At 45.5% G+C, this 17179-nt stretch overlaps 1 protein-coding gene and 1 long non-coding RNA gene across 2 annotated transcripts; one reads left to right on the forward strand and one right to left on the reverse strand.

The window, feature by feature from the left end:
* Positions 1-1861: 1861 nt before the first annotated feature.
* Positions 1862-7109, reverse strand: LOC100830660 (telomere repeat-binding protein 5). The gene is made up of 10 exons (XM_003558187.4): positions 6833-7109; positions 5730-5915; positions 4779-5628; positions 4480-4671; positions 4334-4393; positions 4168-4247; positions 3806-4050; positions 3379-3702; positions 3232-3295; positions 1862-2592 (listed from the first exon to the last, which is right to left on the reverse strand). The coding sequence occupies exons 2-10, from the start codon at positions 5817-5819 to the stop codon at positions 2416-2418; spliced, it is 2082 nt and encodes a 693-aa protein (XP_003558235.1). The 5' UTR covers positions 5820-5915; positions 6833-7109; the 3' UTR covers positions 1862-2415.
* Positions 7110-9803: 2694 nt separating this feature from the next.
* Positions 9804-10789, forward strand: LOC112270118. The gene is made up of 2 exons (XR_002962454.1): positions 9804-10099; positions 10183-10789. It is a non-coding gene; the product is annotated as an uncharacterized LOC112270118 (long non-coding RNA).
* The last annotated feature ends 6390 nt before the right edge of the window (positions 10790-17179 follow it).

Raw genomic sequence — 17179 nt, forward strand, 5'->3', positions numbered from 1 at the left:
TCGCTCGCAAAGGGACTGATTCAAACGTCGATACGCACCAACACGTCTGCTGGTGACAACAATGATAAAGTAAGTAATCAAGCACCACTGTGTGATGGACCACCTTGTGACGCTAATTAAGCGACACTGTAGCCATCGTCACCCACCACTTCCACCAACCGCTACGCTCAATTGACCTACATATTTACTTAGCTTCTAGGCCAACAAATTTAATAGACAGTGGGGAAAAGAATGAAAGAAATACATTAGTACATCACATGCGAGATTAGGCCGAATTTGGGCATTTTCTTCAGACATCAGTTAAAAGTGTATCTCGGCTGCCTGCCTTCTTTTTTTTCATTTTAGCCTCACTGTTATAGTACTCTGCAAGAAATAGTGCAGTTCATCTGATAACAGCACAAAAACAATCCCATCGCAAAATGTACCGGACACCCGGCGCAGCGCTCCAGAAACGGCACATTTTAGGCAGGCGGCTGATCTCACCCGCAGCAGGCCAGGGAGAGCAGACCGGCCTAACAGTTTACCGGCCAGCGGCCCAACTCATGTCATGTGCGAGGTGCCGTTTCCCAACTAACCCGTCGTCGGTTCGGCTCCGTTGGTCCGGAAACGGCAGGCGGGCGAGGTAGGCCGTAGGCGTCGCGACCAAATCGTGGTCAGCGTATTAAAAACTGGGCGGGCGAGAGCCACATGGAGGGGAACGTGACAGTGCCGTCTAGCCCCATCACCCGCATATTTCATTTCTCTTCTCAGGCTTAAGTAAACTCTTTGGAGTATTATTCATCTCAGGATAATGGCGATCAATACACATGGGCGTAGCAATCAACGAGACGAGGGCAAATACCACCTTCGACCTCTCTTTTGTTGCGGGGAGTGCCGGGCTGGGCCCAGGCTGTGCAGAACTGGAGGAACACTTGACGTGACACGATCCGATTTCCCGATCAGATCAGATCTGAGACCAGCTAGCTTAACCGCGATCCATCTGGCCAAAGAAAGTCTGCTCAAAAAAAAATCTGGCCAAAGAAAGCTTCTTTTTTCGACTTTAATTTAACTAGTAAGTACCTTGCGGCCTGGCTGGCTATAGGTCGGTGTAGGTGTCGGTGTTCCCCTGCCTATGGTTTATACTCCTTGCAGGCACCAGCCAGCCTGTTTGGGTTAAGCTCCTCCATCCATGGCTTGGCTTGTGTGTGTCCTTCTCCTTGCCTGGCTTCTTCCTTTTTCTAAGCCTTGGTACACGCCATGTACACATGGGAATATTCTGGGCTGGCTCTGATCGATCGCTCAATCATCACACGGAACATACGGTATACTTTGGGTATACGGAACAGCTACCTCGACAGAGGGACGGAGATCGATCCATGTGTGTTCTTCACGTTGAAGGGATCTACCGGCTGGCGGCTGCCTGGGCGGTAGATTTTTCTTAGGCTTGACGGATCAAAAGCTAAAGCTCAGAGTTAAGAACGTTGACGTTTCCGTAGGCACCGGGAAATAGTCTCAGATAACCAGATGCAAAAGATAAACCATGCGTGAACATACAGGACCCCAAGTCCAGTCAACTTTATGGTACTACTGGATTATAAGGAAGTACTACCAACACTATTGCTAACATTTAAGGCGACTTAACAGCAACTACTAGTAACTACTCATGAAGCAGTAAACTTTTACCACATGAGTGTTATGATTGAGGTCAGTGGATAAGAATCTCCAATAATTAAACTCTGGCGGCAGTACTGCCACAGGACACCAAATAATTAAACATCAAAAGGCCTGATCCCAAGCAGGATCACTTTCAGCAGTATAAGTACAAAATATTGATCACAATATCAAAATCACATGCAAGAAACATTGTTTAAAGGGAAGACAGTTGGAGAAGAGTAAACAATTCCTTTAATATTGTTAGATGATCAAGTACAATTTTGAGGGGATCAAAATAACTACAAGATTGGTGAATAAACATAGTACAACTAAGAAGAAGAAGAAAAGGGAAAAAGGGGAGCACAGATCCATCCCTCCTTATCCGTCCACCATTCTCATCCTCTTAACAAAAGAATGAATTGAATTGAACAAAAGAATCTGAAGCTAGACTCTCTTCTTTTTTACCACAACTGTAGAAATTGTGAGTTAGTAGTCACTGCAGATCTCAGTTCATGGATCATCATCTTCTTCCATCATCATCATGTACAGTTTGCCAAAGAAATACCCTTTCCTTTGGTTAAATTCACAAGGAGAGAGAACCCTGGCTTAAAAGAATAGTTGGTGAGTAGATATTACAACAATTCGGTCAATACTTCTTGTACCTTTTTATGTATATATTTTCTACTATCTTCCTTAACCTCCTTTGAATGGGCTGACTGACTTACTGACTTTATACAAAAGCTGGAATGGTTTCCTAAGACGCCATTAGCTGAGATGAAGTTATTAGGTGAGCAGGCGAGCTTCTGCCAGTGGGGGTGTCTTAGGTTGCAGCTTGGCTTGCTGCTGGGACCAATAGGACTGGGCCGCCAGGACCCGGTCGAGCAGATCCTGTGGCACCGGCTCACCACGCCGTTGCTGGGGCGAGATGCTCGCCGTGTGCACCAGCGTCTTCCATTTGTCCTGTTGACATGAGAATTTTGATACGGTTAGAACATGCCGGTTCAAACTTTACAATCTTCGTCAAATTTGACCAAAGAATGGATTCTGGTCGCCTCCAAGTGCAATGCTGAACAGCCAAGAAGCTTCCACTCTAATAAACGAAAGGCTATCTGATCCTTTGATGTGACTTTTTCTAAAGTCCCCCTAGTTAGTTGACGTGCAAGAGTAGGTTGCTTTTATTTCTAGGTGAACCATTCTGGTACTACTACCCACTTAACCCATCCAAACAACAAAGGTGATGCGTGAGGACAGCACTAACTGAATCATAAGGACAAAAATGTTTTTCAGAAGAGAAGCCTGACTGCAATCTTCTACAAACATAAAAGCAGTACGGTTAGACTGCTCTGCTTGGCAAGGAATCTAAAACCCACAAGCACCAAACTGTTTGTTGAATCAGCCAAGTAACTAACTCTGGAGATAAGCGTTTGCCACAGGAATTGAAGTGTCAACCCAAAGATCATGTAAAATCATGGACATCATCCGCAAGTCAGGAATAATGGAAAAACATATTTAAAAATGTTTGACAGGTATGTACTTATTTAATCTAGTTTTGACATGCACAAGTTTATGAAGTAAAAGCTAGCATTTGACAGTAATTACCTTAAGATCAACGTAAGTTCGATGCTTCGCATTATCAAAGGCACGAAGTTTAACATCCCGCCATCTACATGAGATCACATAATTATACAGTAAGAAACCAAACAGAGAGATTTTAGATGTCACATCAAATGAAGAAATAAGGTATACCTTCCAGTTCCAAGCTTTTCCACCGCAAGAACAAGTGCTTCCACTTCGGCAACAGAGAACGGACGTCTAATTCTCCGCTGCCCCTGTTCGGATGACCTCTTTGCCTTATTTGCTGGAACTATAGCCCCTGCATTGCAATCTACAGGTGTAACTACGACAATAGCTCGCGAGTTTGCTGAAGCTTTCTCAGGTGAAGAAATGCCCCCAGGAGAGTGCACAGAATCACGATCGTTCCCCTGGTAGTTCGCTGTTACAGGGGTCAGTGCAAGCTCCTGTGAAGCATCAACTTCACCATGTTTGGAAGATGAGTCAGCCGGTGTGACCCTGCATTCAATAAAGTGCACCAGTCCGGGTCAGGGTACAAACATTCAAGATTAACATCGAGTCATAGGAAGTCAATTATTTCTTCTAGAGCATAATTTGATACCTTGCTAGGGGTTCAGTTGTTTCAATAGTTTCCAGGAATTCGATATCTTCAGCTGCTGAGAGTTGTGGTGGATGTTGTGCACAGTTGGGTTCGAGTGAAAAGTCTAGGTTGTCCAGCACATCATCATGAGCAATCCCGGCCTGCATTAGGGTCTTGTTATCATCTCTGATTTTCTTTCCGTGGTGAAGCAAACCGACACGCAGACCACCTCCAAGCATGGCATTCACGGCTTCCAGAACAGTTTTCTGCATTAGAATTACATATTAAACCACAGGAAGAATCATCGAGGGAAACAATCCTTTCAGTGTTTCTTTATGAGCATGGACAAATAAATATTCAAGAGGGCAATATCCGGAAAATACCTTTAATGAACCAACAGATGCAGTTTCTGGGATCTCAATTAGAAGTTCAGGCACCTTGAAAGACTTGATCTTCAGTTTCACTGAAGAAGACGAAGAAGCAGTCTTAGAATGGCCATATAACCAACAATTTAACAGATTAATTAAAGTTGGAAGGTACTATACTTACCATGGCAATCATTTGATTCACAAGATTTATGGAATGGCATTGAATTGATCCCCTTGTTTGCTGCAGAAGAAATATTGCACCTAAATAAGTTGCAAGACACAGAGAAATGGCATAAAGAGAAAATTACAGGTGCAAGTAAAACGAACCTTCCAAAGAAGCAATATGAGATTCTCTTGCTGCAACCTTGTTGGTTCTCTTTGCATTTGATTTCGCAAATTCTTCAGATACTAGTGTTGAGCGGCGATCCAACAGCTTCCTTCGCTTGAATGAACTCCTTTGGGTCCTTTGCCGTGTATAATACATTTTCTTGTTCCGGAAAGAAGGCTTCCGGTCAGCATCTGGCAGGACAATTGAATTCAAGTGAGATTAAGCGGGTTTAAACATGAATGCCATCAATGTAGTGCTGCTTGAAAGGAATAGAATAGTGAGGTGTCCCAATGCTCACCACTATAGGAAAGATCTCCTTTGTGCATCCTAGCAGGAGCAACTTTCCTGTACTTACAGGCCAGCAACTTCTTTACCCTACTATGATCAGCTGTACAATTGGGCCTAAAACCCCTGTTAGTGGCGGTGCTCGAATGAGTGCACCCAGAAGATTTATCATCATCATCATCATCATGCTGCTCCCTATCTACAGCATACTCCGCTCCTCCTTTTGGGCCCCTCGGGAAGGAAATCGACCTGCGAATTTTATCACCGTACAATGGCATCTCACCAGTGCTGTCAGAGCTGACCAAAGGAGGTGGCTTCACATCAACATCCATTGGGTCAAGCAGATTATACATGTCAGCGACATTCTTATTAAATCCTGCTGCGGTCATCGCCATCACATTTGCAGCTGCATCCGCAGTGAAGGCTCCTGACTCCACTGATTCAGGTGACCACCTATCTGCGATCGCCCCAAAATTACAACCCAAGTCAGCCTTGGTACAACTTATCATTGAGGGTTCCTTGTCCATTGCCTCAGACTTTGCCTTTGGAACCTCATTCAGATCCTCTCCCTTCCGGGATTGGTGATCCACCAGTTGCTGGGACGCAATGTGGGAGATCAATGCACTCTCATTACAGCTATCCTGATCCATCACATCATTCCTGAAATGCTTCACCTCCTCACCGAATTGCTCTTGCTTCACATGGACATCCTTTGTGGATGCAGCGGGGACCGGGGACACAGCGCTCATGTTCCCCAGCGAGCCCTCGCCCTCGTCAAGCAGCTTCCCGGCCACCGTCGCGAGAAGGTCAAACGCGCACATCATCTGAGTCTGGCTCTCCTTCTTCCGGACTGATCTCTTGCCCTGCACATTTCAACAAACAAGAAGAAAGGCCATCGTTGTCAGACTGGAAAGCCAGAGCAGAAAGACCAAATTGATGACGCTGAAAGCTGCATACAGCATACCCTCGCGGATTTTGGGACTCGCGGCATCTCCGCGACGTGGCTTCCGCCACACACTTCCATCTCCGACGACGACCTCTTCTGGAACACCATACTAGCGCCTCGTTCGGGTTGCTTATAATTTACACGGGAGTTGCTTTGTTAACAACCGGTGGTTGTGCTGTTCATGGCTTGTCCCAGAACACAGATCTGCAAAGAAATTATTCAAATCCCATTAGCAATTACAAGAAAAAGTTTTAGTTGCTATAGTACAAAAGTAAGGAAGATCATTCGTTGGGATCTCCGCAAGAACTTAGGATAAATCTCTGATAAACCCTTGATTAATTAAACAGGGAACGATCATAGTTAGCAGTGTAATTAAATAGAAAAATTGGAATCCCAAAACCCCAGGAGGATAGGCTCGGGCGTGGAGGGCCCCGTGTAATGAGAATTTTTTTTAACCAACTGCCCAGCACGTAAAAGCAAATTTTGCATCAGAGATGGAAAGAACAGAGGAAACGGAGAGAATTCATACTTCCTCTCGTGATCCAAATTAAGAGAAAAGAACATTTATCCGGTGAAATAGTTTCGCCGCCGTATTTAATGCACCCAAGAAAATAAATTCGCCGGGTAAACCAGCACGCCAAGCGATCAAAGAGAAAAGCCTTTAAAAAAATCACATGCATCGGAATCCGTGAAGATTAAGCAACTGCCAAAAGGAAAGCGAGCCCCGTCGGTTAAAAAAAGAGGGAAAGAACGGCAAACCCCACTGGCACAAAACCAAGCATGGATTCTCAAATCGAACGGCGCCAGATCCGATCTCGGAGCGTAATTCCCACAATTCGACGCAGAATTCGTCCGAAATGGGGCGAATTGGAACGAAAAGCTCGAAATGACTCCGAAATGAGCCGAATTCTCCCCATGGCTGGCATCAGGACTCGCCGATCAGACCGAAGCAACAGAGCTTCGGACAGAACCAGACCGGAAAAGCCCCCCGGAACAAAACCCCAACAGGCAACAGCCCCAGTTCCTCCAATTCCCCAAACCCCCCGAGCACCGGAAGCGAGACCGAGCCCCAGAGGGTCGCAATTCACCAGAATTCGAGGAAATCCCGTCACCGGACTCACCTCACAGCCAGAGATCCACCTCCGCCTCCGATCGCCCCCACCAACCGCCCTCAGATCACCGCGCAGGGTGCGGGCGCCGCGGCCGGACCGGACCCTCGACGAGATCCCGAAACCCACAGGCAACCGCGGGATTATTCCTCCTCCGGCCTCTCTCCCCTCCTCCACCCCTCGCTTGGCTTCCCTTTCGCTTCGCTTCTCGCTTCTCCCTCTTTTTATTTATTTTTCCTTTCCCCTCCCTCCGGTTTTCCCTTCTGGATGTGGTGGTGCTGGTTTGGCCAAAACCCCTCAAAACCAACCCCCTTCTTAAACCCCCCCCCCCCCCCCCCCCAACCCCCGCTTGCACCATACCCCCCTCGCACGCCACCGCCTGCTTCCGGTTAAACCCCCACGCGCCCACCGGCCCCGCCCGGTCGTCCACACGCCAACGACCCGGTTCCTCCATCTGCCACCGTCCATGTCAGGCCTCGCCTCCGATCCGACGGACACGGTGCCACCCCCGACGCGAGGGAGCGGGTCTGGTTCCTTGTTCTTACAGGCGCGAGGGGTTTCCGCAAGCCCACTACTCCGGCGCCACGTGCCGGGGATCCGGGCCGTCGATCGGACGGGGGCGTCCCAAGCCGTTGGATCCCTGGTGGTCCTTGCGTCTCTTTTTTTTTTAGACACAATTCCTTGAGTCTCTCGTGACCACGAACGCGAGGAGTGATCCTTATTAACCGGTGGGGGGGGGGGGGGGGGGTTAGGGAGGAGATTAGTGGAGCGTTTTTAGAACAAAAACGTGGAAAATTTTGGGGGTTAATACTACGGGCCTTTCTCTCTGTCCCTGGATTAATTGAGGGTTCTCATTTTCTCGTAGTAGTAGTTTTTTTTTCTGTGGCCTTTTTTCCCAAGGGTTTTGTGAGGCTGTGTGCTCTTGGTGAAGGAGAATGTTCAGGGGTGATGCTCGAAAAGGTGCTGAGATTCCGGAGCTTCTTCAAGGAAGCAGAGCCGGATAATTTTTAGATAAGAAGTTTGTGGTCTTTGCATTTCCAGAGAGCACACAATGATTTCAAATGAGGCTTTCTAAATTTTAACACGTTGTATTCTTAAAGTTTTGACATATTAGCACGTACATCTAAAGACACTAGGTGATGATTTAATTATGCGAATGTCTGTATGGTTTATTGTAATCTAGGCGTACACTGCTAATTGTTTTGGTATGAATTAGAACTAGCAGAAATAACAGCTCGGTTATTCAATGAACTAGCATAAATAACAAGTTCAGTTAACTCGGGATTAAGTTGAAGACGGTGTTAATACATCTATTGTAAAAAAAAAAACTTGTTGCCACGGAGTACTAGTATATATCACTGTTTGAAATGTGCATATAGTTCATTCAACAATAACTACCGTATATGTTTTTACTCCTTTGTTTTAGACTAAACCAAACCATTTTCTTCATGCAAACTTTATATATACGTGTAGCAACTATAAATACCCGATTTTTCCTTTTAGCATTGACGATAAATAGGTCGATCAGTGCTCTATAAGGATATAACTTATATGCAAATCAAGACAAGACAAATCTAGCTAGGTGGCAGAAGAAGAAAAGTGAAGACAAACTAAGACGTATATATTCTTACCTACTCTGTCCGCGCTCGGCAGCTACCTCGTATCTCCTTCGGCGTCCGTCTTCAATTTTGCTGCCATCTGGACTTGTCACTCGTCCGAGCCCCAAGAGTATCCATTGTTGCCTTCACCACTTTAGTTGTTTTGTCGTATTCGTAAAACCTCCACCCCTCCCAAAATTGAGGAAAACATCAATTGACATGTCCGCAAAACTATTGTTTTTCGACTATTGTTTTTTGTGCACAATTTGTATAATCTATTATAAGTTACATAGTATCTTTTAATGAGAACCTAGTAGTTGAAATATAAGATTCCATTAGAGCATCCCTAATAATCTATCTCGCATATTACTAAGGTATGCCATGATGTCGAGGAGAAAAAGGGAGAGTGAGCATAGGTTCTACAAAGAGATCTTTATATATCGGTATGCATCTTGTAGCCTCTACTCTTTCATACCATGTAATTGTCAAAGAGATGACAGGAGCACGTGCTCCCGGGTGGAAAACAAAACACTCTAAACGTGAAAAAATTGAAACAAATATGTACATCCTAGTATTTTTATACGCGTGCTACTTTTCATGGGAAAACATAAAATTAATGTCCGGTGTAATAAAATTTACGCTTTCAAGATGTTTCTCAGGGCAATAAATGTGTTTCTTTGTCCGGGACACGGAAGTGTTCATTCTTTCAATATAAGTTTCTAGCATACAGAGGACACATGAAAAAGCAGAGGTTTTAAGTTTTGTTTTTATATTATTATAAGGCTAGTCTAAACGCTACACTCCAAATATCAACAATTTTGGAACAACCCGTGCAAAACAAAAAACCAATTTTCCAATAACAATAATCATGTTGTTACTTTTATATATTGTCGTGTTTAACTGTAACAACTAGTGTAGAGTTATTTTTTCGAAAAGGAGGTCGAAGCCTCCGTCTCCGTATAATAATGATGCACACAGTCATGCCGTAGAAACACGAAACGCCCAAACTGATTCTTGTGTTTTTTTAAGGAAATTTTACGTCTTATGTCGTTCTCGCGATAAGACGGTCGAGACCAGCTCCCTGATGCATGAAAAAGCACCAGTGTTTTTTTCGCAAGTCTCCTAATAATCGTGCCACGTCAGAAAAAAGTTCCACACGTGTCGACACAGGACGCCTCTCCGGGTCCTTTTCCCGTTCGCCTATCCATCCGCCTATCCTCCTCCGCTCCCTTCCATTTTCCTCCGATCACTTTTGGCTGGGACTTCGCTGCCGCTCGTTATCTCCCACACGCAACAGGATTGGACGGATAATAACAAGGACGGAATTTTTTTCCCGTTCTTTTCTTATTCATTCATGCGCCTTGGGTATCTATCTATCTTCAAGGGTCCCCGAAACCATAAAAAGAAAGCATAATAAATCGAACGGGAATTATTATTCATGTCCTTTTGTTCTTTTTTGTTGAATGCGCTTTTCTTTTCTTTCGGGCGATGGAAAGGCCGGAGGAGAGTGAAGCTGTGACGCGACGTCCGCGTTGTTATTTTTAGTGCACAGTACGTCGCGTCAGTTTCAGTGGTTCGCCGCCGCGCCGTTTCGCTGGGACGGTGATGGAGTCCGGGCACAGCACACGTGGCGGCTTCGGCGGCCACATGAGACGTGACGGGAGCTAGACGGCGTGTGTATGTGAGTATGCGTAGTGGGAGATAAGGATTGGGGTTTCCCTTTTTTTTTCTTTCGTCTTGACGCGTTACGTCTTGTGGTGGCAGGGCTTCCTCGGTGGCCCGGGACACGCTTTGGGTTCGCTCGGAGTAGGGAAAATCGGGAATCCGCCGGTGCAGGCAGGAGTCAGGAAACGGTGGCCAGGTGCCGCTGGAGTACGGTGCAGCGCGGCCAGTTTCTGGGTCCGGATTGGGAGAGCGGCGCGGAAGCAAAAGGGCGAAAGAGTCACCTGGGGGGCGGCGCGTGGGGCCGGGTGACACGTGTGAGGACAGGTCGGATTTCGGGCACACGGAGAGGCGAAGACGTGGCCGGCGTTGTCTGTGGGAATCGAGAAACACCGTATACCGACTCCCATGACGTACTGCCGACTCATTCCTCTAGTATGTGCGGCGAGTTCGTGTGACATGACATGAGTCGCATGATGCTTCGTCTCGTCTCGTCTCGTCGTATGCTTGGCGCGGTAGAAGCAGTGCTCGGCTCGTGGGTGTCCACTTATATGTATGCATGGCAACATAATAAGGAGGAAGGAAGTGACGAACATGGTTGAATCATTTCTCATCATTTTTGTAACATGGCATTCAAGAGCTTGTAACATGGCATATTCAACGTTGACGATCGTGATGCGTGTTATACTATCGTTGTCGCCGATATAAACATAGTCCGCTTTTCCCTTTCCGCATGTCGTTGTAGTACTAATTAATCTGCGCACTGCCGGTGGTTATCTTTTTTTCATGCATGCATTCGTAAATACTTTCTCGGTTTCTAAATATTTATGGTGGTTACTACTAGCACGTGGAGCAGAGTACGTAGCTTACGTTTTTGACCGGCCGGTAAATAAAAATGTACTACCCTCAGCTGGGCTTCGAAACGTACGACGCTGGATTTTACTAGAGTTCGTATGTACTACGGCGCCCGTAGTTGAAGTACGCACGTAGATTCGACAGCCATTAATTGCACGTCACGCGGCGGCGCAAATTAATTAACCAAAGCTTTGTACGAGTTCTTAATTACTCAAGCTCGAATAATCAACCGAAACCTGGGAATGCAGGCAGGTCCTTTTGGTTTTGCCTTGCACAATGCCAATCCATGCCGAGATGACGGCAACAATTACCCTAGTATATATGCAACGTATAGCTCCCTTCGGTTTGCTTTGCATCATGCACGTCAAAACGCACGGAACATGACAAACAAAACCGACATGCACGCACGCCCTGCACACGGGACCCATTGGCACACACCGCTTTAACCAAATCCCCTTGTACGTAAGTCTACAGCTTTATTTGAAGATCAAGAAAACCGTCACTCGCACGTACGAGGCGCCATTATTCACGAGTCTTTTTTAGGCTGCTGTTACGCTAAGCTGCATGACGCATGCACGGCCGTGGACAATTGGACAGACATCATTCTTATTGCCAGCTGACGAGAGAGCCAGCAGACCGGCCCACACCCGCATCATGCACATAAGCAGCATGGGAAGAGCATGTGTGCTGACACGAATTAAACTTGATCATGCATGCATCGTGTGTACTTACACTTCCTTTCTTGCCCTTTTTCTTACAGCAGTCAGCAGCACAAGAGGCCGGGACGCAGACTGTCATGCTAGGCTCGTCTGCAGGGCTGATGCACGTAGACGTACGTACGGTCGGATTTGGTTGGAGGCGAGACCTGAAAGAGAAGGGGTCAGGGCGGAAAAGTGCGTGGGACCTTAGAGGCAGACCACGTCCGTGCATGCACCGCACGGTGGTGAGGCCAGCTCGTCGGTTCCGCTCCCGTGGGCCACGATGGATGGATATCGGCAACGTGCGTCACGCAATCCAGATAAAATACAAGTACCAGCGGGAAAAAGCAATATAATGACCCATCAGACCCATGACCGGTTCTTGCATGTTGCGAAGGTGTACGTGCTTACAGGGACGGAGCCAGAAATTCGACACGAGGGGATGAGTTGGGATTAAGGAGGAGGGGGAATTAGAGATTTCAACTATTTTTAAGTAATTTTTAATGACATGACTAGTAACTATTAAGTAAAATGAAATTTTTGCCCCTCCCGCACGCCCCCCTTAATCCGTCCCTGCATGCTTGCTATGGAACAATTAATGTGTGGGTCTATTTCTCGGTTGACTTAGAAATAGTTAAAAAATTATAATCGTTCGATTAAGATTTTTCATCTTTTGTATCTGTATAAATTTTGCACAAATCTCAATATCGTCTTAGAAGTAGCAAAACCAAAAAGTCCTTCAAGCTTATTTTGGATGTATAATAGTGAGTACTTAACCACGGTTCATGCCATGCCCGGATCACAAAAATTACCCATTACTCCCTCCGTCCCATATTAAGTGACTTTCTATTACATTACATGTATTTAGACATTTTTTAGACATATATACATTCATATTTGAACAAATTTGAATCACTTAATATGAGACGGAGGGAGTACTGCTTAACCACCGTTCATGCTCATTTCTCATATAAACTTGGACTGAAATTCCCGAGCTGCTACAAATTTTTAATGAGTCTCCAAGCGAGAACAGAGCCAAGTCCTCATATATGTCGGTTAATTATCCCAATCAAGAAGAGGTTTGTCTCTATCTCTCTTAGTTCTTGTCCCCCGTTTATGTCCACAATGTCCTCCTCGAATTCGCTATATATATTTTATTGATGCGCTATATATGTGAGTTTGGTGGAACAAGGCTTGCATAAGCTGAATCGTCAAGCTGTAGTTTAGGTTTGGATGCTCCAGGCGTTGAAACACATAGAAGAAAACTGAAAGAAGAAACAGAGAAAAATAGCGCCAGCTTAGCTAGCGGAACGATACTACCCGGAAGGAAAACTACAGAGCTAGCTGCTCCTGCACGTGAACACCGGAGGCGCGCAGCCATGGGATTTTGCCAAAGAGGGTAAACCCGCCGAAGATGCCAAACGTTCTTCGAAAGGGACCTCGTCTTTCACTTTTGTTACCACCACGCAAATGATACCAGTCGTTGTTGGGACGCCATGTCCTTTGCTTTTGTTTCGATCCACACAGAAGAAAGCTGCTCGAGATATTGCCCTGAAGCTGCTTTAGAGATGTGTTATCCACCACCCCCCCCCCCCCCCCCCTCCTCTTCCCCATTCCGTCGTAGGATTTGGGCGGCTGTTGGACGGGTGCACGCCTAATTAATATCTTGGGGGTTTATGCATGACAAAACCCTCTAGCACTCGTCCAATTTTCTAGCAACGTTAGGCCGAAAAATGGTTCCATTAATAGCAACGTAGCAAGGGCAAAGTTTGCAAAACTAGTTGTTGACTCTAGAAACTATCACTAAAATAGTTAATTTAATTTGTTTTAGACTTCATTTGTATTCATTTCTCTCCCTTTGAAATCACACAAGTTTCTTTTTTCCAAACGGAAAATCACAAAAGTTTCACCGTATCGGTGGCTCGGCGGTAGCCGGGCAAATATCTCGATGGTGTAATCGTGGCCGGCCGCAAGAAACGTGGGTCTACGGGGGCTTGCTTGACGTGCAAGGTTGGCAACGGAGCCAACGGGAAAGGAAAAGTCCAGAGACCAAACAGAATGCATGCGGTTGCAACTTGCAAGATGCCACCTCCTCCTCTATTCGCCTTTTCTTTGTTCTTCGTATAAATCCCTCTCTTCTCCTTACCAATCTGGAAGACAACCTTTGTAAGCTGGCCACGTGGCCTTTACTAGTACTAGTTTCTTGCGTAACATCTTCCGCATTGCCCACGGCTAGCTCTAATGAGTCGTCTTATCTGAAAGAGATCTCTATATGAAAACATTAGAGTCTTTGACTTAACCCCTCAAAACTCACCATTGCCGCGCCTACCCGGCCAAGATGGCCTGACGTCACCGAGCACGGCTAGATTGCCAGAATGGTAGATTTATAACGTAGATTTGTGTACCCAACCAGTGGAACAATATAATTATACTGACTCGGAGACTTGGAGGAGCAGTTAGTTCAATGATGCCGATACAACATGCGGACCACCACTCAGTACTACGTAGGATGACGCACCAGAATTAGCAATCGCCTAGGAGTATATTCTGTTGTGCAACTCCTGTCGGCTGACCGGTCCCGAGGTTGCACACCAAGATCGTAGTTGAAGGAGTCGATCAAACACACGATCATGAAGTACAGTAAAGTAGATGAACACCAGGGAATAGAGAGAAACATGAGCTCTTTATTAATTTCTGATCTCAACAGTACGTACACGGGGTAGCCTCCTCTCCTTTATATAGACTAGATGGCCCAAATGGGTCAAAAGGATAAGCCCAAAACTTAACGTTAGTGGGGGGACGATTCCTCAGGGGGTGGAGGGGGGCGCATGCTTCGGTGGCCCTCCCACCCCAACGATCGGTTCCCCAACATATTCCTCGCTACAGAAAAGGAAAGCGTCTCTTCCAAGGGTATCCAAACTTGCAGCCGTCTCGTTTTCACCTAAACAAAAATGGGGGGAAGATAAGTGAAGTAGAGCGTTCCAAAAAGAGGTGAGGCCTAATTCAATACACCCCCCACTCCAAACTCAGAAGGGTAGGACGACGGTCTTTTTACCTTTTTCTTTTGGAACTGACTCCACCTCAGTCGACTGAGAAAGAAATTATACTTCTCAGTCGACCGATGCTGGATTTGCATGCGTTCCTTCTTCCTATTAATTGATTTCAACTTTTGTCACAAGCACTAGCTGGCTGGTAGCTACTCCAGATTGGTAAATGCACGTCTATGTTGTAATTGTAAGAGCATGAACTTAGAAAATTTAGCACACGACTTGGCAAAAAAATTGCGCTTGCAAAAATTAAGCAAATTATTAAATTAAGTTGCAGTTCTAGAAAGTGCTTGTAATTTATGAAAAGACACTAACTTGCAACTGCAAAAAATAAGCACAAAAATTTCACTTGTAATTGCTAAGCTTTTGCAGCTGCAAAAAGTCAGCTCACAAATTTTGCTTGCAATTAATGAGAAGACACTAATTTGCAATTGCAAAAGAAGCATAGAAATTTCACTTGTAATTAATTAAACTAATTAAGTTCCAGCTGCAAAAGCTCATAATTTATGAAAAGACACTAGGTTGCAAGTTGCAACTACAAACAAGAAGACCTGAAACTACTTGCGATTGATATAGATGGATAAACTGTCAACGAAATATGAAGGAAAACGTGTGCTGTGTGCAAAATATTAATTCAGAAGCATGCATAGCTAAATACTCACTCTTAGCACTAAAGTTGCATATGAATAAATAGAAGATATAATAAAACTTCACAAGGATAAATGAAGATAAACAAAAATAAATAAATAAAACCAAGCCACCGTGTTAATGTTGTGCACATTCAGTTGTTCGTCTATTTATTGTATACGCGTTGGCACAGCTTCAGCACGAATTTTGGCACCAGATCCGACGGTCCACGCCATTGACTGAGAAATACGAATTTTCAGGCGACTGAGAGTTAGCAAATCCGTTTTCTTTTTTCTTCCTACTCTTTACTTCGTCCTACCTATTTTCTCTCTCGAGAGATATCCGTTGATTCAAGAATACTTCGACGATCCCTCCGGTTAGAATGTTCAGAATTGTGTCTTCTACGATGCTGTGAAATTTCATCACGATCCGACGGTGAAATCTACGGCCAATACCAAAATACCGAGTGTTATTCGGATTTCTTGAAGCTGCGCGTAATAGTACGATGTCCACATGTTTCCCACTGATTCGTGCAATATTTCAACAATCCCTTCAGTGGGATCGTGCGAAATTTTGTCTACTGTTACAACGTGAAATTTCATCCTGATCCAACGGTGGAATCTTCGGAAAATTTTGAAACACCGAGTGTTGTTTGAAATTCTCGCGACTGTGCGGGACAGCACCAACATACTACTTGTTCGCACGTTTCCTGATTCCTCGGGAAGATTTTCGCCGATCCCTTTGGTGGGATTGTGCGGAATTGTGTCTGCTACTACAATATGAAATTTCATCGCGATCCAACGGTGCATTCTCCGGAAAACTTTGAAATACCGAGTGACGTTCGGATTTCTCGTGTCCGCGCGGGACAACACGAACATCTGAGTTGTTCGCCTGTTTCCAGCTGGCTCAAGAAACTTTTCGCTGATCCGTTCGGCGGGTTTGTGCGGAATTGTGTCTACTACTATATCGTGAAATTTCGTGAAGATCCAACGGTGCAATCTCCGGCAAATTCGAAAACACCGAGTGTTGTTCGGAACCGGGCGGAAAACAGAGAAGGATATATTGTTTAATGCCCATCATGTCCCTTTTTATGAAGGGGTATAGAGTGATCTGAACCGTCATTGTGTTTTTCTAAAAATGAAGGGAGGTGTATTGAAACAGAAGTGAAAAGAGGTTCGTTCGTAGGCAAAACAGAGCATTTCCACGCGGCAGCCAGAATCAGTCAGGCACGCCCCAAATCGGGAATGTGCCCCTGCTCGGTCCGTGGCAATCGGCATCCAAATGTACGTACACACAGGGTCACAGACGCAGCTGGGTGGTTAGTTATGGGCGATTTCGTATCTAGGGATGTAGAGGGCCACAACGGAAGAAAAGCACTGGACCTAAATGCCAATCGCTGTCCCGTGGCGTACAGATCCATCCTCCCTCTACCTCCACCGGGGGTCTCCTCTTCCCCTTCTTTATTTTGGGACATTAACCGGTTGCTTCAAAAGTCTAATTGGCCTAGGAAAACATGTATTTAAAGTGTTCCCAGGACCATCCTGGCATCCCCACCTAGACTAGACCCCCGTCTCAAAGCTAACCCCTATCTCCATCTCCATCCAAGTGTCTACTGGCATGGAGGTCTCGGTAGATATACCACATGAACAGTTAGCTGGACGAGGGGACAAAAGAATTAGCAGCAAATGCATCACATGCGTGATGCCCACATGTTTTGATGTAACTGTCACAAACGCTGAAGAAATTACGTCGTGCACTAGTTATAATGGGAGAGAGGAGTAAGTAACTGTCACATGCAACCTTGTGATGAATATGTTTGATCTAACCGCAATCATAGGAAGCTTCAGAATTTAGGAAAGGTCACTGTCGCTG

The sequence above is a fragment of the Brachypodium distachyon genome, chromosome 1 (genome assembly GCF_000005505.3).
Source record: "Brachypodium distachyon strain Bd21 chromosome 1, Brachypodium_distachyon_v3.0, whole genome shotgun sequence".
NCBI classification, from domain to species: domain Eukaryota; kingdom Viridiplantae; phylum Streptophyta; class Magnoliopsida; order Poales; family Poaceae; genus Brachypodium; species Brachypodium distachyon.